General features: G+C 41.5%; 2 protein-coding genes across 6 annotated transcripts in view; one reads left to right on the forward strand and one right to left on the reverse strand.

Moving 5' to 3' along the window:
• NBEA (neurobeachin) overlaps positions 1-25,519 on the reverse strand; it is a 694,224-nt gene that overhangs the window by 170,668 nt on the left and 498,037 nt on the right. For 4 of the 5 annotated variants that reach the window (XM_078070461.1, XM_078070460.1, XM_078070459.1 and 1 more), the window contains one exon: positions 24,695-24,831. In XM_078070461.1, the coding sequence (XP_077926587.1) occupies positions 24,695-24,831 (137 nt within the window). Of the gene's footprint in view, positions 1-20,386; positions 20,502-24,694; positions 24,832-25,519 lie in introns of those variants that run through there. The other variant, XM_078070462.1, reaches the window with a different exon arrangement.
• Positions 18,407-23,351, forward strand: MAB21L1 (mab-21 like 1). The gene is made up of 2 exons (XM_036114312.2): positions 18,407-18,551; positions 20,774-23,351. The coding sequence occupies exon 2, from the start codon at positions 21,033-21,035 to the stop codon at positions 22,110-22,112; it is 1,080 nt and encodes a 359-aa protein (XP_035970205.1). The 5' UTR covers positions 18,407-18,551; positions 20,774-21,032; the 3' UTR covers positions 22,113-23,351.

Consider the following 25,519-nt stretch of genomic DNA (forward strand, 5'->3'; position numbering starts at 1 on the left):
ATTTATTCGCTAACTTAATGTCTCCCCACTGGAATGTACACTCACTGTTTAGCCTCAACTGTTTTCAGCTCTTTAGGAAATGAGATATTAATTGCTTCTTTGTTATGCAGCCCCAGATGCCAATTCTGGGACCACAGGAAAAATCCCACTGAACCTCTCGCTGCATACCCAAAGTGCTCAATAACTAATATTGAACAACTAATAACTAATATTGCACACCTAAAGTGTTCAATAACTAGTATTATTCCTTTTGTGAGGAGAGTAAAATTTCAAAAAAGAAGAAGAGGTCAATGATGTCAAGATGCCATTAAGATTCGTGAATTAGGTTACAACTTTTAAGTATAATTTCCATAGCTTTATGACAAACACAATATGCAGCAGAATTAACTGGCAAGGTCCTTTCATTCTTTCTTTCTTTCCTGTTTTTCCTTTATCTATCCATCTCTCCTTCCCTCCGACCCTTCCCACCAACAGACATTTATTGAGCACTCATTATAAGCCAGGCACTATTTTAGATCCTGGGTATGCAGCAATGAAGAGACAAAATCCTTGCCCTCTTTAAGAGCTTAGATTTAAATGGGGGGAGAGAGAGATTCATCATGATAAATAAGTAAAAACATATGTTAGATAGTGACAAGTGGTAGCGGAAAAAGAAGGCAGAGCAGGGACAGGGAGAGTCTGTGTGGGGATGTATTTCATTTTTAGATAGGTCAACACCTGAAGGGCCTAAGGGAAAATCATGCAGATACTAGAAGCAGAGAGAACTCACACAGAAGAACCAGCAAATGTGCAGGTCCTAATGTGAGTGGGTGCTAGTGTGCTTGGCAAAGACATAGTCATGGTGACAGTCATAAATGACGATGTCAGGAGGTTAAGGGGGGAGAAACAGAAGGGCAAGTTGCTGGTTGTAGGGCTAATAAGGACTTAGATTTTTACTCTGAGATGGGAAGTCATTAGGGAATTGTGAACTTGAGGGTGGTATGATCTGACCTTCAGTTTTAACAGATCTCTCTGGCTGCCGTGTTGAGAAAAGAGTATAGAGGGTATAGCAAGAATGGGATAAGGAAGGAAACCGAGGCACTTCTTGGATAACTAATAGCACACACAAGAGATGATGGTGACTTGACCGGGACAGAAGCTATGAAGTTGGTGGGAGGGAATCAGATTCTGGAGGATTTGCTGACACACTGGATGTGCGGTATGAAAGCAAGAGGGGAGTCAAGAATGGCAGCCAACTTGTTGGTAAAAAGGACCGCTGTTTACTAAGGCAGGGAAGACCGCGGGAGAAGCAGGCTGGGGTCGAAGAGGAGGGGCTCAGTTCGGAGAGGTTATGTTACACGTGAGAAGTGTAAATGTGTTTTGGAGTTGAGAGGAGAGGTCTTGGCTGAAGCTATAAATTTGAGAGTCATCAATATATTTATTTTATTAGAGGGTATAGGATAATCATTCACTCCTTCAACCACCATTGAGTGTCTGCTGTCTGCTATCAAAACAGCCAGTAAAATTAATGAATTTTTCCAGTGGGAAGTACAGGACAGATGATACTCATTTCATTATCAATTCAATAAATATTCACCTGAGCACTATGCTAGGTAAGCTCAGGGGTCTAGAGACAGAAAAAGCTGGGTCAGAATTCTAGTTCTATAGTTCCTGTATGGACTTGGGTAATACAAGTTAAGAAAATATTCTAAGCTTTTCATGTGTATGAATTTATTTAAGCTGTGCAACAATGATGTAGACATTATTACCCTTATATTACAGAAGAGAAAACAAACTTAGGATAAGCTTAGTGGGATGACCAAAAAAGTGGGCTCTGGAGTCTGGATTCAGAGCAGCTGGCTGACAGTTTCGACTGCGACTTCCTAGCTCTGCAAACTTGGAAGACTTGACTTCGCCGTGTCTCAGCTTCTCAACAATGAAATGACAGCAGCAGGATCTACTGCATAGCACTGTTCAGAGGATGAAGGCACAGTAACACAGATCAAGGATCTAGCACGTACCTAGCATATCGTAAGAACTCAGTATTTACTGATTTTAATCAAGCCCATTTGTCTCTTTTAGAGATGTAAGAACTTAAAAATTAAATAAAAGATGTTCTTCAAGCCCAAGCAGTAACAATCACCTGCAACTTTTTCCTTCAATGTTCTAAGACATGTTATTTGAGGGTTTAGGTGACTTTCGGCAGGGGGTTAAAAGAGGAGGATGAGTACTGCCTTAAGTCGAGGCGTAACAGTTAAGACTCAGATTTATCAAAGGCAGCATTAAACATCCTGTAATGAAGATCAGGGAATCTCCGACTGGTCCCTAAGTCATTACTTAGTCAGTGGAGCTGGCCATCTAACTCTTTAAGGTATCTCAGTGCATCTGAGGAAGTGGTACTTGCCCTCAAAGTATTTATCACCTGGGCTCTAGAGGAGGGGAAATTTTACATACTGGGATCATGAGATAAAAGTAATAACTCAACAACGAATTATGTTAGAGTCTCTAGACAACAGGAGAGTGAATCGGACCCAGGCTACAAAAACTACCTACCTGAAGGGACATCAGTATCTTATTTCCTGAGCGTGAGGCTTTAATTAAGTTATAGCCTTCTTGCATTGGCAATCGTGTCTGTCCTCATTCTAGGACGCCCTCAGTAAGCTACCAGATCTTAACCTGCACAACGGAAGTGCCACTCACTGAAACAGTTATAACAGGAAAGGAAAGCAAGTTGATGGGATTTAAAGTGTTACAGGCCACCGAATCACTGACTACTTGGTGAGGGCATGGAGAGAAACGTCATTCTCAACAGGGCTAGAGCTGTGAAGCCATATTAATGAACCGGTTTTGAAACATGAAGGCTATTCATGAGGATTTTTAAAAATCTTCTGACTTCCTAAGGAAACCTAATTCAGAAACAAGAATCTTCCATTAGTGATTTTCAGTTCTTTTGCTTGCAGGTTTATTTGCCGGGGGTACATAATTTTTAAAGAGGCTCTTATCCCTTGGTACCGTCTAGCCCCTTATCTCCTCACAGGCGCCATAAACTTTTTGAGATATACACGAAAACAAAAGATGCTGAAGAACCGGCATTCCCCTTACCTCTGGGGACTAAGGAATACTGCAAACTTTTACTCTGAAATATTTTTCTCATCATTTCAAATATCTAATTTATTTTTAATGCCCATCAAACAAACATAAAAATTGAGCAGCGGTATCAACACAGTGCTAGGAAAAATAAGTGGTGCAGATTATGATTTGGAGAATTCTTAGGACTCAGACAAGAGCATAAGAATAAATCACTTAGAGAATTAGCTATGTTCCAGGGTTCATTAGTTCTAATTATCCCCCAAATATGCTCGGCAGAATGCACTTGGGTCAGCTGGGACTGACACACAATAGGGTAGGCAACTTATAAACTCCTCAAAGCACAGAAAGAGTCCATAAAACAACTGCTTGTGCATTTAGATTCATGTGATAACACCTCTTATTGCATAAGCCACCAGATGAAACAGATGGGGCCGCTCTTCACTTGAGAATGTTTCTTTTGTAAAAACACTGGACTTCCTGATTCTCCATTTGAGATGTAAACTGCAAAAAAGCCAAATCTGAGGCCAGCTCTCTGTGTGTTTTATTGCCTAGATGTCACAGCAATAGTAAATAATGCATTAATGAAATATCCTCATTTAGGAAAAAAAAAAACCTCGCAAAAAAAAACATGAGCTTCCACTCTGAGAAGTTTAAGGCCTTAAAATATATAACGCATCACATAAAAAGTTTTTTGCTTTTTTTTTTAAATGACTCACAGTGCATTTTATCAAAATACTTAATATTGGTTACCTTTTACTACTTAATCTTCTGAGTATGTTTTTCCAGCAATGTATTCATTACTTAAGGAAAGCTCTTTACTCTACATTCACCAATTCACTCTGGGTTATTGTATATTCAGATTTAGGCATTGCTTTTGAAGAAAATACTAGAGAAAAATGGGTCCTGATTGGTGAAACTACTTTAGCTTAATAAAATGTTTTCACATTGGCTTTAACTTATTTAATATATCACTCTTAAAAAGCTTTTGCCTCTGTCCATATTCAGTTATTTAGAAACTACTGTTATCAAAAATTATCACCAAAATATTAGTGGATCAATATGAAAATTATGCCAATGACATCATAAGACTCTATGAACACATTTATTTACATTAAAAATTTATTGGTTTTTCTGTGCATTCTTCAAACTTATGGGAAACTTGTAGATTCCATTTGTAGACAAAAAATGGTTGACAAAGCAAAACTGATAAATAGGTCAAAATATATAAAGTACACTTTATGCTAAATGGGGCTTATTAGTTACACATTTTGATAACACCATAAGAAACCAGTATTAGGATTTCAAGTGTTTGGCAAAAAACTACACAAAGGCTGTGGACTATTGAGTGAGTTTAATCTACCCACATATCTTAAGTGGATTAGCCTCTTTGTATACTAAGCTGAGCAAAAATAGTAGATTCATTATAGTTAAATTCCATTTTGCTATGAATGTTCTGTATACAGGCTACAACAACTTTTAAGAAAGAACTATTATGCCTGTTAATTCTTATTCAAAACAATAGCATAACTTATAAGTCAAACCACAGAAAAAACAGCTAAAAATGGTAAGATAAAATGAGTTGGAAACATTAAAGAGTCACGTACTTAGGACTCCCTAACATATGTTTAAACAACCGTGGTATTTGCTGGCATACAGCTCGGCATTTATCAACAGTGTTCTGGAGGCAGCGCCCAGAAGCCAATATGACCATGTTTCACTTACAGAAGCCTCTCCACTCTACATTCCCCAGTCTACTCTGGAAGTAATGAATTTAGGCAATACACTTGAAGAAAATGATGTATGAGAGTGGGTCTTAAATGTGAGGTGACTTAAAATATGTTGTTGATGTGATGGCTGAAGGTCAGAGCATATTTAATTTGATATCTTAAATGCTGAGTTTAAAGGACTTATTTCTGTTAAAGGAGTAAGGGAATACAGAAGATACCAAAAGGTGAAAGGTTCAAGGAGAAAAGGTTTTGGTTTAGTATTGAGAAGAGTTTTTTGGGACACCTGGCTGGCTCAGTCAGAAGAACATGCGACTCTTGATCTCGGGGTCATGAGTTTGAGCCCCACATTGGGTGTAGAGATTACTTAAATAAATAAAATTTAAAAAAAGAAGAGCTTTCTAACAATCAGAACTGTCTGTAAGTGCGAGTAGCTATCTGAGTAGATACTAAAGTTCTCGTCAGTGGAGGTAAAAGTAGAGGCTGGATGACGGTTCCTTAAGTAATGTTGTAGGGAAGATTCAGGCGTTAAAGAGGAGGGCTGCATTATGTTCTCCTTAAAGTTTCCTTCTTGCCCTGATATAAAATATCTGACTCATGGAGTAGAATTAGGTTCTTCCTCCCAGTACTAGTTGCATAATATATTTTAACGAAATGGTCATTGTAAATTCTACATAATTTTTATATACAGTGAAATACTTGCAACTTACTAAGCATTAGTACTGATTGGTAACTATAAGAATTCTATAATTAAAACATAAAAAGATGGAGTATTCACCACATGAACAGACATATCATTGATAAAAATCCTTATATTGTAGTATCTGTACCAAATAAAAATTTAGTAAGGAATAAAAACAATTGGCATACAAGCAGCTTTCTTGGAAACAACTGTATTTTAATTCATGATAAAAGGGAGTTTTTAATGTGTCTTAAACTGAAAGATGTACAATACTGTGGCTTGTAGAACCCATTGATGTCACAGAGTAAAATCTTATGTATAAAAAAGTATATGGATATTTTATTCAAGTAATTGCTGAATTGTTTCTCTTCATCATTTTTATGAAGGTATATCCCACTAATCTTAGGTTTTATCATGAAATGTTTCTTTAGGTGGATTAGCCCAATTTGATGTTCATTAAACAGTACATGTATTTTCTAAATAGTTTCTCCCCATGTGATAGATCAATACATTATCATAAAATAAAGATTCATAACATAAAAAGTGCCTCACTATTTACTTAATTAAAAGCCTCCTAATAAAGAACTTAATCTTTAGAACTCATCAAACAATCATATTCTTAACGGAAACGTAAGCCTAGTAGTTTCTTTTCAGAGTGACACTTACTTATATCCCAGTAGCAGTTGCTAAAAATTACCTCTAGGTACAGACAGCACAGACACGCATGCGTGCCGTATACAGCCCGCGTACATCTCCACCTCTGCGTATACAGTCCGCGTACCTCTCCACCTCTGCCGTATACAGTCCGCGTACCTCTCCACCTCTGCCGTATACAGTCCGCGTACCTCTCCACCTCTGCGTATACAGTCCGCGTACATCTCCACCTCTGCCGTATACAGCCCGCGTACCTCTCCACCTCTGCCGTATACAGCCCGCGTACCTCTCCACCTCTGCGTATACAGTCCGCGTACCTCTCCACCTCTGCCGTATAGAGTCCGCGTACCTCTCCACCTCTGCCGTATACAGCCCGCGTACCTCTCCACCTCTGCCGTATACAGCCCGCGTACCTCTCCACCTCTGCCGTATACAGCCCGCGTACCTCTCCACCTCTGCCGTATACAGCCCGCGTACCTCTCCACCTCTGCCGTATACAGCCCGCGTACCTCTCCACCTCTGCCGTATACAGCCCGCGTACCTCTCCACCTCTGCCGTATACAGCCCGCGTTCCTCTCCACCTCTGCCGTATACAGCCCGCGTACCTCTCCACCTCTGCCGTATACAGCCCGCGTACCTCTCCACCTCTGCCGTATACAGCCCGCGTACCTCTCCACCTCTGCCGTATACAGCCCGCGTACCTCTCCACCTCTGCCGTATACAGCCCGCGTACCTCTCCACCTCTGCCGTATACAGCCCGCGTACCTCTCCACCTCTGCCGTATACAGCCCGCGTACCTCTCCACCTCTGCCGTATACAGCCCGCGTTCCTCTCCACCTCTGCGTATACAGCCCGCGTTCATCTCCACCTCTGCCGTATACAGTCCGCGTTCATCTCCACCTCTGCCGTATACAGTCCGCGTACATCTCCACCTCTGCCGTATACAGTCCGCGTACATCTCCACCTCTGCCGTACCGTCTGCGTACAACTCCACCTCTGCCGTATACAGTCTGCGTACATCTTCACCTCTGCCGTATACAGCCCGCGTACCTCTCCACCTCTGCCGTACCGTCTGCGTACATCTCCACCTCTGCCGTATACAGTCCGCGTACCTCTCCACCTCTGCCGTATACAGTCTGCGTACATCTACACCTCTGCCGTATACAGCCCGCGTACCTCTCCACCTCTGCCGTACCGTCTGCGTACATCTCCACCTCTGCCGTATACAGTCTGCGTACCTCTCCACCTCTGCCGTATACAGTCTGCGTACATCTACACCTCTGCCGTATACAGCCCGCGTACCTCTCCACCTCTGCCATACCGTCTGCGTACATCTCCACCTCTGCCGTATACAGCCCGCGTACCTCTCCACCTCTGCCGTATACAGTCCGCGTTCCTCTCCACCTCTGCCGTATACAGTCCGCGTTCCTCTCCACCTCTGCGTATACAGTCCGCGTTCCTCTCCACCTCTGCGTATACAGTCCGCGTTCATCTCCACCTCTGCCGTATACAGTCCGCGTACATCTCCACCTCTGCCGTATACAGTCTGCGTACATCTCCACCTCTGCCGTACCGTCTGCGTACATCTCCACCTCTGCCGTATACAGTCTGCGTACATCTCCACCTCTGCCGTATACAGCCCGCGTACCTCTCCACCTCTGCCGTACCGTCTGCGTACATCTCCACCTCTGCCGTATACAGTCCGCGTACCTCTCCACCTCTGCCGTATACAGTCTGCGTACATCTACACCTCTGCCGTATACAGCCCGCGTACCTCTCCACCTCTGCCGTACCGTCTGCGTACATCTCCACCTCTGCCGTATACAGTCTGCGTACCTCTCCACCTCTGCCGTATACAGTCTGCGTACATCTACACCTCTGCCGTATACAGCCCGCGTACCTCTCCACCTCTGCCGTACCGTCTGCGTACATCTCCACCTCTGCCGTATACAGCCCGCGTACCTCTCCACCTCTGCCGTATACAGTCCGCGTTCCTCTCCACCTCTGCCGTATACAGTCCGCGTTCCTCTCCACCTCTGCGTATACAGTCCGCGTTCATCTCCACCTCTGCCATATACAGTCCGCGTTCATCTCCACCTCTGCCGTATACAGTCTGCGTACCTCTCCACCTCTGCCGTATACAGTCCACGTACATCTCCACCTCTGCCGTACCGTCTGCGTACATCTCCACCTCTGCCGTATACAGTCTGCGTACATCTCCACCTCTGCCGTATACAGTCTGCGTACATCTACACCTCTGCCGTATACAGCCCGCGTACCTCTCCACCTCTGCCGTACCGTCTGCGTACATCTCCACCTCTGCCGTATACAGTCTGCGTACATCTCCACCTCTGCCGTACCGTCTGCGTACATCTCCACCTCTGCCGTATACAGTCCGCGTACATCTACACCTCTGCCGTATACAGCCCGTGTACCTCTCCACCTCTGCCGTATACAGTCCGCGTTCATCTCCACCTCTGCCGTATACAGTCCGCGTACATCTCCACCTCTGCCGTACCATCTGCGTACATCTCCACCTCTGCCGTATACAGTCTGCGTACATCTCCACCTCTGCCGTATACAGCCCGCGTACCTCTCCACCTCTGCCGTACCGTCTGCGTACATCTCCACCTCTGCCGTATACAGTCCGCGTACCTCTCCACCTCTGCCGTATACAGTCTGCGTACATCTACACCTCTGCCGTATACAGCCCGCGTACCTCTCCACCTCTGCCGTACCGTCTGCGTACATCTCCACCTCTGCCGTATACAGTCTGCGTACCTCTCCACCTCTGCCGTATACAGTCTGCGTACATCTACACCTCTGCCGTATACAGCCCGCGTACCTCTCCACCTCTGCCGTACCGTCTGCGTACATCTCCACCTCTGCCGTATACAGCCCGCGTACCTCTCCACCTCTGCCGTATACAGTCCGCGTTCCTCTCCACCTCTGCCGTATACAGTCCGCGTTCCTCTCCACCTCTGCGTATACAGTCCGCGTTCATCTCCACCTCTGCCATATACAGTCCGCGTTCATCTCCACCTCTGCCGTATACAGTCTGCGTACCTCTCCACCTCTGCCGTATACAGTCCACGTACATCTCCACCTCTGCCGTACCGTCTGCGTACATCTCCACCTCTGCCGTATACAGTCTGCGTACATCTCCACCTCTGCCGTATACAGTCTGCGTACATCTACACCTCTGCCGTATACAGCCCGCGTACTTCTCCACCTCTGCCGTACCGTCTGCGTACATCTCCACCTCTGCCGTATACAGTCTGCGTACATCTCCACCTCTGCCGTACCGTCTGCGTACATCTCCACCTCTGCCGTATACAGTCCGCGTACATCTACACCTCTGCCGTATACAGCCCGTGTACCTCTCCACCTCTGCCGTATACAGTCCGCGTTCATCTCCACCTCTGCCGTATACAGTCCGCGTACATCTCCACCTCTGCCGTACCATCTGCATACATCTCCACCTCTGCCGTATACAGTCTGCGTACATCTACACCTCTGCCGTATACAGTCCGCGTACCTCTCCACCTCTGCCGTATACAGTCTGCGTACATCTCCACCTCTGCCGTATACAGTCTGCGTACATCTACACCTCTGCCGTATACAGCCCGCGTACCTCTCCACCTCTGCCGTACCGTCTGCGTACATCTCCACCTCTGCCGTATACAGTCTGCGTACCTCTCCACCTCTGCCGTATACAGTCTGCGTACATCTCCACCTCTGCCGTATACAGTCCGCGTACCTCTCCACCTCTGCCGTATACAGTCCACGTTCATCTCCACCTCTGCCGTATACAGTCCGCGTACCTCTCCACCTCTGCCGTATACAGTCCACGTTCATCTCCACCTCTGCCGTATACAGTCCGCGTACCTCTCCACCTCTGCCGTATACAGTCCACGTTCATCTCCACCTCTGCCGTATACAGCCCGCGTACCTCTCCACCTCTGCCGTATACAGTCCGCGTTCATCTCCACCTCTGCCGTATACAGTCCGCGTACATCTCCACCTCTGCCGTATACAGTCCGCGTACATCTCCACCTCTGCCGTATACAGTCCGCGTACATCTCCACCTCTGCCGTATACAGTCCGCGTACATCTACACCTCTGCCGTATACAGTCCGCGTACATCTCCACCTCTGCCGTATACAGTCTGCGTACATCTACACCTCTGCCGTATACAATCTCGATGTTGCGGTGCTGAAAGCAGCTGTAGTCAGACAAACCTAGTTCTGCAATTACTTATGTGACCCTTGCTAACGCACTTAACCTTTCTAAACCACAGTCACCATTTGTAAATGGGAACTAATATTTGTTGTGAAGATTAAATGTGATCAAATACTCGTAAGGTTCGGTTCCCATTCCTTATCACCCGCTACTCTCAACTCACCGAATTATTATATGCATTATCAAGTGAAATAATGCATATAAAAGTCTTTTGTAAATCTAAAAGAATGTTGCAATTGTGTTATCTCATTTAATAGGCAGTTTATTCCCTTCATTACATCATGGTTAACAGTGTTCATTATTATTATTATTTTATTATTATTTTTGTGGGAGAGAGAGAGGGGGGTGGAGGGGCAGAGGGAGAGAGAGAATCTGAAGTAGGCTCCACTGGAGCTCAGTGAGGAGCCCAAGGTGGGGCTCAATCTCGGGACCCTGAGATCATGACCTGAGCTGAAATCAAGAGTCAGATGCTTAACACTTAACAGACTGAGCCACCCAGGCGCCATTACCCTTTTGAATAATCCATGTAGGTGTATGTATCGTAATATAATAACAAATTTCTGTAGAAGAAATTAGCAGCTTGAAACAAAAGCTCAGGTTTGAAAATAGGGAAAACAATCATTAGCAACAATTATTCTCTAAATTGTTCTGGAATAATCCACAGAGTTTTAAAGAAATAATAACAATTTATCTCGAATAGGCTGGGCCTATATACCCAGCGGGAGAACAGAGGCTTTACCACTCCGCTCAGATGAAGAGGCAGAAAGAATACATTTTCCCCTCAAAATTCCACTGATTTTTAGGCTGTTTTCTAGCCTAAACAATTTGGATAGTGCTCTCAATAATTCACACTACCTGAGTTATATGTAGAGTTCAAATGCACCCTCTGGTGCAGCTGTAAAGTATATTTTCCCTAGAGTTTCTCATTTAAGAACATTACGGCCTTCCAGGGTAAAGCCATGTAAATGATACCAAAATCAGAAAAATTTTTAAAAAGGGAGTCCGTTATTTGATATTGTTCTAGTTTTTGTTTCTAAAGATACAGATATTGAAACTATCACAGCTGATAATTTCATTCTGACATGAGTTGAAAAGGTTAAGTTACTATCTGAGGAAAGGTAATCTGGTTGCCTTTCACGGCAGCCTGCAAGCTCTGCAATCTGCATAGAGAGGGGCATTTGTCATCATTAGCCGAGCTGTGACAGCTGGCACCCAGGGTGTCCCAGAATCGAGAAGTGGCAGAGAGACCCTTGGTTTAGGTTGCCATTAAGTATAGTAGGTTTCTGGAGGATCAAGTATATTTTATGAAAAGCTCTGTGATGTAACTAACAGCAGTGAACGTATTTGAATTTTCCATAACATGGATAATACAATGATAGCACATAATTAGCAGGTTGCCTCCAGACAACAAGATGCCAGATTACAGTATGAATAAACATCTAGTGCCTGCCACTTAGAGAGGGAGAATTGTTTGCAGCACCCAAATAGCTCCAGCACACTGTGTTTCTTCAATGTTGGACTAGGGTGATCAACGCTTAAGTATCCTCAAGGAAACAGACTGAAGACGGAGAGAACAGTTCTCAGTTGTCTTTTAAATTTGGTAGTAAACAATGCACAATGTCTTAGGAATGAGCTCAAAAGCACACACCCATTATAGTACCCATGCTTTGATAACATGAATATGAAAATTGGTATCATTCACACAGATGCAATCCTCCAACTGTCTGAGGTGTCTGTAATTGGTACTAAGTCTTTAAAAATAATCCTTGGCTGAAGTTTAAAATCAGAATCCTTTTTACCAAAACAAGGGTTACTAACTATGGGTCTGAAACTGTGATGAACACATCCAAGAAAGGAATTTTTACGACTTTACAATTTTATACGTGTTTGTCTTGTTGGTGCAAACCATATAAAGCAAAAGAAAGTGTAAGTTAAAAAACAGGTTGACCAGATCTTTGGAACATAAGAGTGCTCTGACCCCTTTAAAAAATCATCAGTGTTTGCAAATATAATCAATAACACTAGGTTTTATATTATTATGTAAACTAGTTTTCCACAAATAAAACTAATTTTTGTGTTAATGTAAAATCTATGCAAATACATGCAGTCATTTATCAGGAAGGCTGACAAGCATTCCATATTGGAGGGGGAAATGAAACTGCCTCAAGAATAGAGGCAATTAATTATTTCTGTATTTTTTCTTCTTCTGTCTTGAGGCACAAAAGTTATCCATCCAGTTAAAACAGCAAATGAAATAAAGAGATTTTTTTTTTATTTAAACACATATGGCTTTTGCCTGCAATACTGATCACCACAAGGTCTACAGATGCCCGTGGCTAAATTGTACACTGGCAGATGCACACAGGGGAAAACTGTGCTAATGCAGCGTGGAGAGCAAAACAAATGAAGAACTGAATTTGCTAGTAAAAGAAAAAAAAAAAAAACAACAAAAAGCAAAAACCCCCAAACCAAAGAAACCCTAAAATTCTCTCTCCCCCTTGGCCCCCCTAGTACCCCCCTCCCCGACACAGGGAGTTATGCAATTTGGTTATCAAACACAGGTTCAGGTTGCAAGAAACTTAACTATCCTCTGTTGCAGGAAAGCAGAAAACAAGTTTAAATCCATGAAAGTGTTTTTATGGATACGCATGCGTATTATGTATGTGGGTGAAACCGAGCAGTGTATTTGTATTTATATGGACAGAATGGCTAGTGACATTTAAACTTCTCAATTTTGCAATTAAAAGCTTATGACATTCAAACCTGCCCCAGTATATATGTCTGTATAAATACTGTCAGAAGTTCCAGTTATTATTATTATTTAAAAAATCTGTTCAGCGTCATCTCTTAAGGTATCACTGAAAACTGTATAGGTTATCATGGACCAATCTTGCAGATGTGATATTATATCCTGATGGCCACAGGAATCCTGTATTTAGTAGTTGTTCCCCTTTAACAGGTTAAAATAAGTGTATAGAGGCCAATTCAATCTTTTACTATCTGAAATACTGGGGTTGTGTGTGTGTGTGTGTGTGTGTGTGTGTACATGCACAGGCTATTTTGCAAACCATAAAAAGAGTATACTTTCTAAAAATGGCTTAAGATTATTAAGAAAGCAATAACTTCTTTCTTAATAGGACTGTAAGCATGCATAACATTAAAATTTCTATTGTAATTGCCAAATAAAAATATAAAACAGAAAGCATTTAAATAATTTTATATCTTGGGGAAAGAAACAGAAGACTAGTTGTACTATTCCGAGTTGTAAAAAGGCAAAATACTTGAAAGAGCATCATGGTCAATGAATATGTCTGCTCTCCTACAATTTAAGCATTCTTTGTTTGGAGTATTTATAACCATCGAAATTTAAATGACAATGTATATTTATATAAAATTAGGATTAGAAGCATATGTTCCAAGAATGTATATATGTTAATTAATATTAGCTCTAATAAACTCCTTGGCCTTGTCCCCCACCACTCAAAGGGAGGATTAATTTACTGAAAATGTAAAGTACAATGTAATTTAAATACTGAAAGGAGATTCATTTCTCCAGTGACAAAAGCTAGTAACATTACCAATATGCTTCAAATGTTGCTAATATGAGGAATCCCTGTTTCTTACTATATATTTTGATGTGCAAATATAAACTATATTCATAAGTCTAATACACACATTCATGCCAGTGTAACAAATACTAGCAGTTTCTTTGAAAAATAAATCTTTTACCAAGCATTAAGGTGACATATATTACATTTAAACAACTTTTATGTAAAACAAAAATTGTAAACCTATTGCTTGCCTATCTGAAATATCATTTCGTACTCTGCTTCTACTTCAGTGTTATTGGATTAAAACTGGCCTTAAATTAGAAGCGAGATAAAACAAGAAATTCTAGAGGAATAAAGATTTACAACCTAAAGATTTTTTGATACAAAACACCCAGATGCTTATAAATGAATCATAAAATGTATGAATTAAAAAGTAAAATAGGGGCATGAGGAAACTTTTGTGGCAATGGAAATGTTCTATGTCCGTGTCAGATGTTCTATGACTGTAGACATTTGTTAGAATTCACAGGATGGCACATTCATATAGAAAAACCATAGAATAGAATGGTACTGTACACAGAATACACGTCAATAAACCTGACGTAAATAATAAAAAATAGATTTCACATAAAAATAAAAGAAAGCTATACTTTCTATTTCATTGGTTTCACAATTTTTTATTAGAAAGACTACGGTCTTACAAACTCTGTGCTCTCATGCTTTTGATCTGGATGTGTAGATAAAATGAATAAACACGTAGATTAAAAAGTATTAACTACTTATTAGTACTTTGACTTGATATTTTTGACAAATCATGGAAACTTGGGCTTTTTAGAAATAATATGCATTTGTATACTAAAATGTGTATTATTAGAATAGTGAAAATAATCATACATAAGTGGAAATGAAATCATTATTTATGTGGTGTATTCTCGGATGTTTATATCTCTATATCTATATGAAAAAGTATAAAGGAAATTCTTATTCATAAACTAATTTCCTTCTTTTTCTATAAAGCATTTATTTTATTACATAAAATATATATGATAGGAGGTAATAGTTTTTTATTTAATGTAATTATTCTCTTAAGTTATTACTCCAGTTGCTGATCATTAAAAAAAAATAAATCCTAGTTTAGAGGAACTGCTTTGTTCATTAAAAAGTAAGCTCCAAAACTGTAAATTAGATATAGAAAAGGTTATTTTAGACATGCAGTTACTGAATGTTGATTATCTACATACCATACTCTAGTCTCAAGGTCATGTTGAATATTTTCCGTGGCGTAATCACATACAGTATGGGACAGTAATGAGAGCTATGCAGTCCTGGATGACCCACTACAGATGTACAGATTAAGACACTAATCGCATCTGATTCCATTGTTTTCTCTAAGTGCAATAAAACTCTAATGCGCTAAGAGTACTAAGGCTGTGGTCACATACACAAATGTCTATAAATCCGCGTGAATTGTGGGTTGAGGAATACCTAGTTTTCATATATTCATAAAGAAAAGAACCACGTGAGCCCATTTATCTCGTCAGAATACTTCTATAATATCCAAATGAAAAATAGAGGCTGAAATCTAACAAAACGAATTTGAATTTTCTACATCATAAAGACGACAGTGACTTTCTGAAGGATCTATGAGGACCTGGAATATTGGAATCAACACTTCCTCCGTAATACTCAATAAATAAATGACTAACCCCAATATCCTTAAATTTTTGGAAAGAGTTAGAGATCACAATCTAGTTTGAGCATTAAGAAAATCTTTTGGTTAATAACCTTCCCCCCCAATTTTTCCGTTTATGCATGCAACTTAAAATATCCTACACCTCTATGTAAATATTCAAATGAAGTGGGGAAAGTGAGAGGATTACCTAAATCGTCTTTCAATTTCTTCTTCCACCAAAAGAAACGTCTTGGTCAGAATTACCCAGAATCGCTACAAATGCGCATATCCAGCAGTGGTCATAATTCCGGTAAGTTACACTTTTATCGCCCATCTTTAATCTCAAAGTTACTTTCTGTCCAACATTTATTAGCACCAATAACAAATTTACTAAGCAACACTGTAGGGAAAAAAGTGGTCCCCACAACAAATGTTGACTATAGGATGGGTACCAGGGGGATGAGCAAAACTAAGGCCACAGCCCTGATCATTGAAGTGGAGAATTAAGGAAATAATTTTTTGAAGCACTTCAATTATCAGGATGCTCTGGTTGAAACAACAGAACAGGGTCTAAATTGTGTCAACAGTGACCTCAATTCTCTGCTTTACTTTGTCATAAACCTGATATTAAAATATGAAATAATTGTTTTAGGAAATCATTGAAACTTTTGAAGCTCTCAAGCTATTTTGTTTCAAGTGTTCTTATACAAGGAGTCACAACAGGAAGAAAGGTAGAGATGCCATCAAATTAGATTACCAGAGAAACTCCCTCTATTTTACTTTATTTAATGTGACACATAAAGAAAACCCTGCACAAATATCTGTCTTTAATTTCTCTAGTGTAAAAAAAGAAATATATTGTGTCTGGCAGAATGAAGCAGATGAAATAGCCTGGGTGCATTTAAAAAACGAAGTGGGGGGAGGTAGATGCGTACAATGAGCCTTCAAAGCCACTCCAGCAGTAGGGATAAATAATTTAATAAACTCAACTTCATATTCTTTTTATCTCCCCAGTGTAATAAGCACATATTAAAAAAATAAAACTTTAAGTTCATGAATACTTGTGAATAGAATAGCAGCCAGCCAGGAAATATGAAAAAACACAAAACAGTATCTATGTGAGCATTTAACATGTATATGCATATTCCCTAACGGATACATTTTTCCAGATGAAAGGTCACAATGACTTAAATTTATGAACATGTAATTCAAATTTAAATTAGTTTTTTTTAAAAAAACACAGAAACCTTGCATTCCTACATTTCTCAACATAATAGTTTTTCTTTAAACCTAATAAGGTGACTATTTATGCATTACTTTATGTATCCCATATAAAGTAAGTAGGTTTACAGAAGGGGGATAAGTTACTTAGACAACAATACTTCGGGAAAAAAATATTTTGCCATTATTATTTTGAATGTCTTGAAATGTTAAGGATCACAACATTTAATTGTTTTATATTCATTAATACCACTAACATTTGTGATAATGGTGTGTTTGTGACTTTTTGGGATTCTTTTCGTAAATGGTGCATTTTAAATCAAGGCTGCCTAGTAACCTAAGTAAATGAAATGAAAAAGTCAAGTCAGTTAGACCTTAAAATCCCAACTATCATTCAAATGTAAGCATCTCAAACTATCATTAAATCATGAGATTTTTGGCTTTTTTTTTGTTCAATTAGGTCAGTTTTCTTCAATTATCATTCTATTATTAGCTCATGTCAAAGATGCCTGCACAGCATACCACTGAAAACAATTAAGCATTTATATCCTAAAGCATGGGACATACACAAGCTTTTATTCTAGTACAAGGATTATATTTATAGTAAAAAAATAATATAAGTAAGACTGGGATCATTAGAGTTGTTTTATAACTTCTCACATAAGTAAATAAATTGATTTTAAGCTATCTCCAGGTTAGTACATCATCATTTGAAATAACCAGTTCAATAGGTCAAAGGGTGTTTCAAAAAATTACTATAAAATAAGTTACTCCCACAAAACTATCTCCAAAGCCTAGATTAAAAGTGGCCGAATTACATAAAAATATACTATATATTTTAAATTCCTCTCCATAGGTCATTTCAATAAAAAAAAAATTAAGGGATAGAAAAACATACTCCTCGCACAGTTTAATTTCCCCTTCAACAATGAGAGGTGTCTAAGATCACTGAAAGGATTCAGCTACAGAAGGCAATTCATTTCACGTGTTCAGGGTAACAGAAAATCACTGTGTTGCAGCAACAAGCAGTACTTGCACCAGAGTATTATTCTAGGGTGCCCAGTTCACCTACAGTGATAACAGCGGGTGGGTGAGTCCTGCCTCATGTAAATCACCGTCAGCTCCCAGTGTGAAGGGTGCTGGAGGAAGCAGCTCCGAAAACACAGTCCCGGCGTCCTTGAAACAGAATGGCTTCACTTCCCTGCAACATTCTAGGACTAACGAGTTTCTTGGTCCTTTTCTCACCATCCCTTTCTCTTCTTCAAAGTGCAAACCGTTAGTGAAAAGGCCCCGGTTACACCAATTAGTTTGCACAAAGTACTTCGGTGTTTAGCTTCGCTTTAACCCAATTAAGCCGCACAGTGAGCCCCGAAGATGCGCCACCTGCGCGCCTGGCTCCAGCGAGGCCGGCCCGGCGCCCCTCGCGTTAGACTCAGCCGGACCACCGCCCCACGGTGCCCCCCGAACGGCTCCGGGGCCTCCGCGTCCCAGGCTGCACGTCCTCGGCAACCGGGGACACTTGCAGGTGGCCCAGGAAATCGAGGGACGAGGTCCTGGCCGAGAAACTCTGCTTGAACCCCGGGGAGAGCGCGCTGGGCACAGGGGCCCGCGGCCCATGACGAGAAAGCGCGGGGCTCGGCTGCGACCTCACGTGGGCCCGGGTGGCCGTCGGGGCTGAGGGGTGCGCGGGCAGGGGCCCTGGCCTGGAGCAGACGTGGAGAACCCGAGGACACCAAGTAAGGTTTAAAATAACGGGCACACGGGGGGGGGGGGGGGAACCCCATGGGACAGAGAGAGGAAAGAAGGATGGCTCGGGAGTGCGGGGCAGCGGGAGAGAGGGGACCTGCGCTGGGTGAGGGCCAGACGTGGCTTTCCCCCCCAGAAACCAAGGCACATCTTCCCCTTCTTGGCCGAGGGTTCTCTGGTTCTGATTTGCCTCCTCTTCTTCTTCCAACTGCCAAAAGGTAGCAGTGCATTCACCCGCAAAGCCTGCAAAGTGGGGAGGGGCTGTTCCCAATCCCTGCTCCTAAGGGAATGGAAGGTTCCTGGGGAATAGACTAGATGGATGCCATGAGCCCCAAATCTACTGTACTGTCTTAAGCTAAATCGGAATATATCACTCTTGGATAAGGAAAAAGTAAATAATAGATGGCTTTGTGATGCTTGTACCTGTGCAAAAATAAATAAATAAATAGATAAATAAATAAATAAGCAAGCAAAAGCTGGAGTAAAAAGTGGGAGCCCCGAACAAGATCTTGTTGAAAGCGGCTCTGAAAGAAAGTGCCAACAGACCTGTTACCGGGAGTTATAGGATTTTGCTGGAAATATTGTTAATTTTAAAGAGATGGCATCTAAATTAAAGGTAGGCATTAAAAATCTGCCTAGGTTTTTAAACCACTACACTACATAATCCCCAAGTGGTATTTATTTCCTTTCCTGTACATTAAGGACACAATTGGTATCACCAGGAAAAAAAAAAAAACCCAAACCAAAAATATGTTCTACATAAATCCATTTCCCCCTCCTGTTTCAAGGTTCCAAAATGCAGAAATGTTGATTTCTTTCAAAGTTTTCCAAAATGATATTTAAATTTAAAAACCCTGGATGACTGCAAATTAGTTTTCTTTTAAAATCTTACCCGATTTTTCCCTCAACCAAATCACATGAAATCATACAACAATTAGAAGTCTACCGTCAGGTCACCACTAAGGACACTTGAGAGAGGAGGTATAATTATACATCAGTAAGCAAGCCAGAAACCCTAAACCTGAATATTTTCAGAACAGTTATCTGCCAGTAGGTTTCATCTCTATGATCTTGCCTTAATTTCACATATTAAAATACAGCTCACTATGAACTCACATTACAATAATCTCTCAATCACAGAGATAAGTTATTTTTAAAATATTTCTACCAGTGTGTACAAAACTTACAGTCCTGATTACGTTGGGCAAGTCTACCAAAGTACAAAGAGGGCTGCAGTTGGGGAGGGGGGAGTAATACTAAACATTTTTTAAACATCCTAACTTAAACTGGGGTAGACAGCATCTAACAAAGCAATAATTTTCAGATTCCTTTCAACAACTGCAAATGAGGGGGAAAAAAACAGAGATAAAACACTGCATAACGTAAAACAAAACAAAAACAAAAACAAAAAACCCCAACCAAAAACCCATTCTAACATACCGGAACATCCCCCAGATTACACAGGCATCAGTAGTCCATCTAAAGCCAACTTGCATATACATGAAAGAGCAAACTCTCAACCTGCATTTAAAAAGACCTCAAGGATTAACAGACATTAATTATCTTACTCTAAATGCAAGTTACTGACTTTTGTTTTAGAAGACCCCATCTAGTTCACTAATTGATGGATGACCATTAATACACCTGTATTTGCATTTCCGCGGTAAAAAGACAAGCAGGGTTTTCAACACAGAAGAGAACCACTTTGCCAAGTCTTTTTAAAACGTCAATATGCTTCAATTAATACCAAAGCTGAGAGATTCCTCTTGATTTCCAAAACTGTCTAGGTGGCCTGGGTGGTTTTCTGCCGGCAGCAGCCTCCTACCTTTAGTTTGTGTGCCTATATCCACGAGGGGGGATTAATTAGCCGGGCTGGAGCTGAAGGAGGCTGTCGTGACGAGCCCAGTGGCGATTGGCCGCCAGCCTGCCTGGCCCTGCCTTTATAATTTCCACACGAGTGCATCTGGGCTCTTAGACAAACCAACAGCAGCTTCTTCTGACATATACACACGCACACTCACCCCCGACACACTCAGCACACTTTTCCTCCATCTGATTAACAGTCCGGCACACACAATGATTACGGGAAAGCGTAAATAAATACGGAAAGGGTTGATTATTTTGACTACTGGAAGAGCTTTGCTGGGTCTCAGCGCAACTTTTGTTTTCATTACCGAGAAGGTGATCTCTCCATGCATTTCTCTCACACAAGGAATCTTTAAAAGAGGAAGAAAGACCGAGAGAGGGGGGAGAACAATCTTTCACTTTAAGACCGTCTGGGCTCAAAGATAAAAGGAAGGGGAAAGCAGCGGCTAGGACTCCACCGGGGCAACACATCGGAGAGCGTTCTGATACATTTCTGAGCGCGGCGGCCCGTTTCTCCACCGAAGTTGGCTCCAGCTCTAGCAGCCGCATTGGATCCCACAGCCTACTGCGAGACTCCGGTGTACAATCCGGATCTCTGCCCCAACATGATCGCGGCCCAGGCCAAGCTGGTATATCATCTGAATAAGTACTACAATGAGAAATGCCAAGCCAGGAAAGCTGCCATTGCAAAAACTATCCGGGAAGTCTGCAAAGTAGTTTCCGACGTACTTAAAGAAGTGGAAGTGCAGGAGCCCCGGTTCATCAGCTCTCTCAACGAGATGGACAATCGCTACGAGGGCCTCGAGGTCATCTCCCCCACCGAATTTGAAGTGGTGCTTTACCTTAACCAAATGGGGGTGTTCAACTTTGTGGACGACGGCTCGCTGCCCGGCTGCGCGGTGCTGAAGTTGAGCGACGGGCGCAAGAGGAGCATGTCCCTCTGGGTGGAATTCATTACGGCCTCCGGCTACCTCTCGGCGCGCAAAATCCGGTCCAGGTTTCAGACGCTGGTGGCTCAAGCCGTAGACAAATGTAGCTACAGGGATGTGGTAAAGATGGTGGCAGACACCAGCGAAGTGAAACTGAGAATCCGAGATAGGTACGTGGTGCAGATCACCCCGGCTTTTAAATGCACCGGGATCTGGCCGAGGAGTGCTGCCCACTGGCCACTTCCGCACATCCCCTGGCCAGGACCCAACCGGGTGGCGGAGGTCAAAGCGGAAGGGTTCAATCTCTTGTCCAAGGAGTGCCACTCCCTGGCCGGCAAACAGAGCTCGGCCGAGAGCGACGCCTGGGTGCTGCAGTTCGCCGAAGCAGAGAACAGACTGCAGATGGGGGGCTGCAGAAAGAAATGCCTCTCCATCCTCAAAACCTTACGGGATCGTCACCTTGAACTGCCAGGCCAGCCCCTGAACAATTACCACATGAAGACTTTGGTTTCCTACGAGTGTGAAAAGCATCCCCGGGAGTCAGACTGGGACGAGTCTTGCCTGGGTGATCGGCTTAACGGGATTTTGCTGCAACTTATCTCCTGCCTGCAGTGCCGGCGGTGTCCTCACTACTTCCTACCGAACTTAGATCTGTTTCAAGGCAAACCTCACTCGGCTCTGGAGAACGCTGCCAAACAGACGTGGCGGCTGGCAAGAGAGATCCTGACCAACCCAAAAAGTTTGGAAAAACTTTAGAGGACAATTTCAACAAGAGCCGAAATGTGATTACTCTTCTCAAAGACCTGATTCAGTGCAAACTTCCTGTTGGATTCCTAATATTCCATTTGTCAGTGCAAACAGTCTCTTCCTTAAAAAGGAGTAACAATACGATGTTTAGGCATCATCTCACCCACCCCTCCAAGGGGAGAAAAAGAAGTAGGGAAAGCGGATGGAGAAAAACCCAAACCCACAAGTATTAGAAGACTTCTTTACAAAGGATTTCCTATCTCCCTTGAAAAGTACACAATAACACCCGGAAAACAACCCGGCTGTAATGCAAGACCACAGTGAACACTCTGCCTAACTATCAAAGGATTATAGCAATCCTGGTGATTTAGGTGCATCTGTCTGTGAGTAAACACGATTTGGATATGCCACCTGAAGGAAAGTGTAATGTATATTTTGATTTGTAACAAATATTGTGATCTCACGTTGTCGTTGAAAGTGTGGATGTTGGTGTTTTGTGATTTGGTGAACAGAAGTTACATTGCCGTTTTGGAGACTTCCAGACATTTTCCACTAACAAAGATACCATTTAAAGGTAGATTTCCTCCTGGTACTTTTATCTGTCTTTGAAAGTGTCTGAACTTTAAAAAGTTTACATTTTGTTTCAAATATAATGCTTGTTCTATTTCTAACATTCCATAAATATACTTGAAATGTTATTTAAATATATTCAAAGAAATTTGAATTCAGCTTATATAATAACGCTTGAATATCTGAATTATATATTTGAAAAATGCACTTGAAATACACTGGATAACTACTTTTGTGATTTAGATTTTAATTTCTGTTGCTGGTTTTTATTTAATTAGAAGCTAATAAATGAAGTAAAATAAAAGTTGTTGTGTCTCACTTTAAATTGTTTTTCTATCAAAAGATGTAATGCTCCATTTTGAAAATTGAACCCACTCGAGTATTTTAAACACTTTGAGGAGTATGCTAATGAAATAATTAAAATTAAACCTTAACATCCTGAAGAAAACTCTTTGTACAGCTACAGAAGATAATGATTTACTTATAAGACTATTTCTTTCTACAACAGACACATTTAAATCTACCCAGGAAAGCCTGCTCTTCTGGATCAGTACTTCTGTAGCATTTTTAATAATATAAAGAAAAAATATGTCATGACGGTACAGACTGCTGAGTTAAAAATCAGACTAACTCAGAAAAAGTGAACTTAAAGTCATAATGAAAGTTTCAAAATTTGTATAACTATGCTAATCAAATAAAGATTATTTCTGACCATTTTATGTCAAATCCTATGTTATGCAGAAAAAGTGTTCCATTAGCTGAATAAGTTCATCAGAAATCTAAAATTTCTTTTGACTTCACAGAGCAAGCTAATGATAAAAGCGTAAAGACAAACTTTCAATTATTTAAAGATCAAATACACTACATTCAAACTCATTTTCAACGTTCCATCCTTTGGGAGCTGGTAGTGCAAGAAGTCCTATGACTGTCCTTCCAAGTATTTTAATTGTCAACAAGTGCTGAGAGCGCTAATCACCTGCAGGCCTTAAGGTAGGTAGTTAATTCAGGCAGGGATGGATTTTAGAATTTCAGTTCCTCTTCTACAAATAGCGTTTTATAATAGTTTATGTAAAAATGACATCAAGAATAAAGTTCTGGCTCTGTGGGCACATTTGTCTTTGACGATTTTAGAATAATTGCTTCTGATAAATACTGCAAAGGAAAATCTTTGTAAACTGATGCTTGAATATCTAACATGACCCTTGAATTCTTAACCTCAGAAAAAAAGTTTACAAACCGCACAGTAACATAAAAGTTAAAACAACAAACAAATTGGTTTCAATAGAAAGTGCAGAGGTGTAGAGCTGTCCTAATATCAGGTTTTAAAATCTACACGGTAAGATATAATAAACAAATAAATATTTATGTATTTCAAATTGTCCAAATAGGTATTTTTCTGGCATTACACCCACAGAAGAACACAAACTTTATAAACATCTGATTGCTAGTATATACTACCTATATACGTTTTAAATCAACGCTTCTCAGAGAATCAGTTTCTCTTACTCTTAAATTCACATGTAAAACTCATTCTTATCTCAGGAGATGAAAAATGGATGTAATAATGGAGATGAATTTCTGTCTAAATGCTCTCCCCTCCCCCCCCCCAGTTTCCTTACAACCTTTCTGTGAATAATAACTCACATTGCAATTTACACTTTTGGAAATTAAAAGTCATCTTAAGATATTTCAGAAGACCCCTCCTGGTCTTCCCAGAGAGCCTGGGATACTGTACCCCCAGACTTTGGAACAATTGGCTTACCTACCAAATTTACCCAAGTGCACACAAAGGCACTCATGGAGAGACTGTAATGTGCATGCTCTGGTAACACAGGATTTGAAACCATTAATATATTCTTCAATCCCATAAAATAGAGCATGTGTTATTTCATTCATTTTATTTCCTATGACAAAAATGGAAATGTGCTCCCCTCCCCCACTGTCATTTAAAACCAAGCAAAACTGAAAACCACTTCCTGCCACAAAGCCACTAGTACTGTACACGAATCACTCTAACTCACTTTCGTGTCGATCTTCTTGAAGGCAGGATCATCCTCATCTACCTCGAAGTAGATTTCTGTCGTGGTGATGGAGAGAGTCCCCTTCGCCACCACCACAGGAGCGATGAGCTGGGCTGGGGTACTGAGAACCACTGGGCCTGAAAGACAAGGGCACCGGAGTCAGGCTCAGTCCCTGTGGCCCTCTCCCGCTCCCTCCCAAAGGGTGCCGCAGGTCTTTATATTTTTAAAGATGCGCTAAGAAAATGGTGCCTGGGTAACGCGGCCAGCATCTTTCATGTGAGATAAAGTCTGCTTAGCTCTCGCACATTATCTTATATAGAGATAAATAATTCCATAAAACCCCAAGAGGTCAGGATGCCGAACAAGTGACCCTTAGCAAGCGAGTTAGTAACCTTCGCCTAGAAATCCTACAAATGCCCTGATTCTCCATGGAGCACCGCCGGCTTTCCGAGAGACCTTAGGCAGTCAGCACTGCCCCCGAAGACCAGCCATCGTGTAAAGCCGTTCCACTCGGCAGCAGCGTTCCCCAAGGATGGGCGGGAGGATGTGAAGGGGTATAGGATCTAAATATATAAATTCCACTGTACTAACGGGTTTGCATCTCGCAGGAAGATTAATATCGGCGTCCTAAGGCGCGCCACATCCACATACACGCACACAAGGATATTAAGTGCATTTCTTCCGTAGAAAAGAACAAAAATCCTAACAGTGATCTTCTCACCGACAATCAGTCAAAAGTGATGAAATTTTAAGACGCTTGAACAAGAAGATTCTCAGAAAAGCGTCCGAAGAGTACTATCTCTCAACTTTAGAAACTAGAGAAAC

The sequence above is a fragment of the Halichoerus grypus genome, chromosome 4, assembly GCF_964656455.1.
Source record: "Halichoerus grypus chromosome 4, mHalGry1.hap1.1, whole genome shotgun sequence".
NCBI classification, from domain to species: domain Eukaryota; kingdom Metazoa; phylum Chordata; class Mammalia; order Carnivora; family Phocidae; genus Halichoerus; species Halichoerus grypus.

Bases quoted from the DNA above. Each gene is read 5' to 3' on its own strand.
- MAB21L1 (XM_036114312.2), top strand. From the start codon at position 21,033: ATGATCGCGGCCCAGGCCAAGCTGGTATATCATCTGAATAAGTACTAC.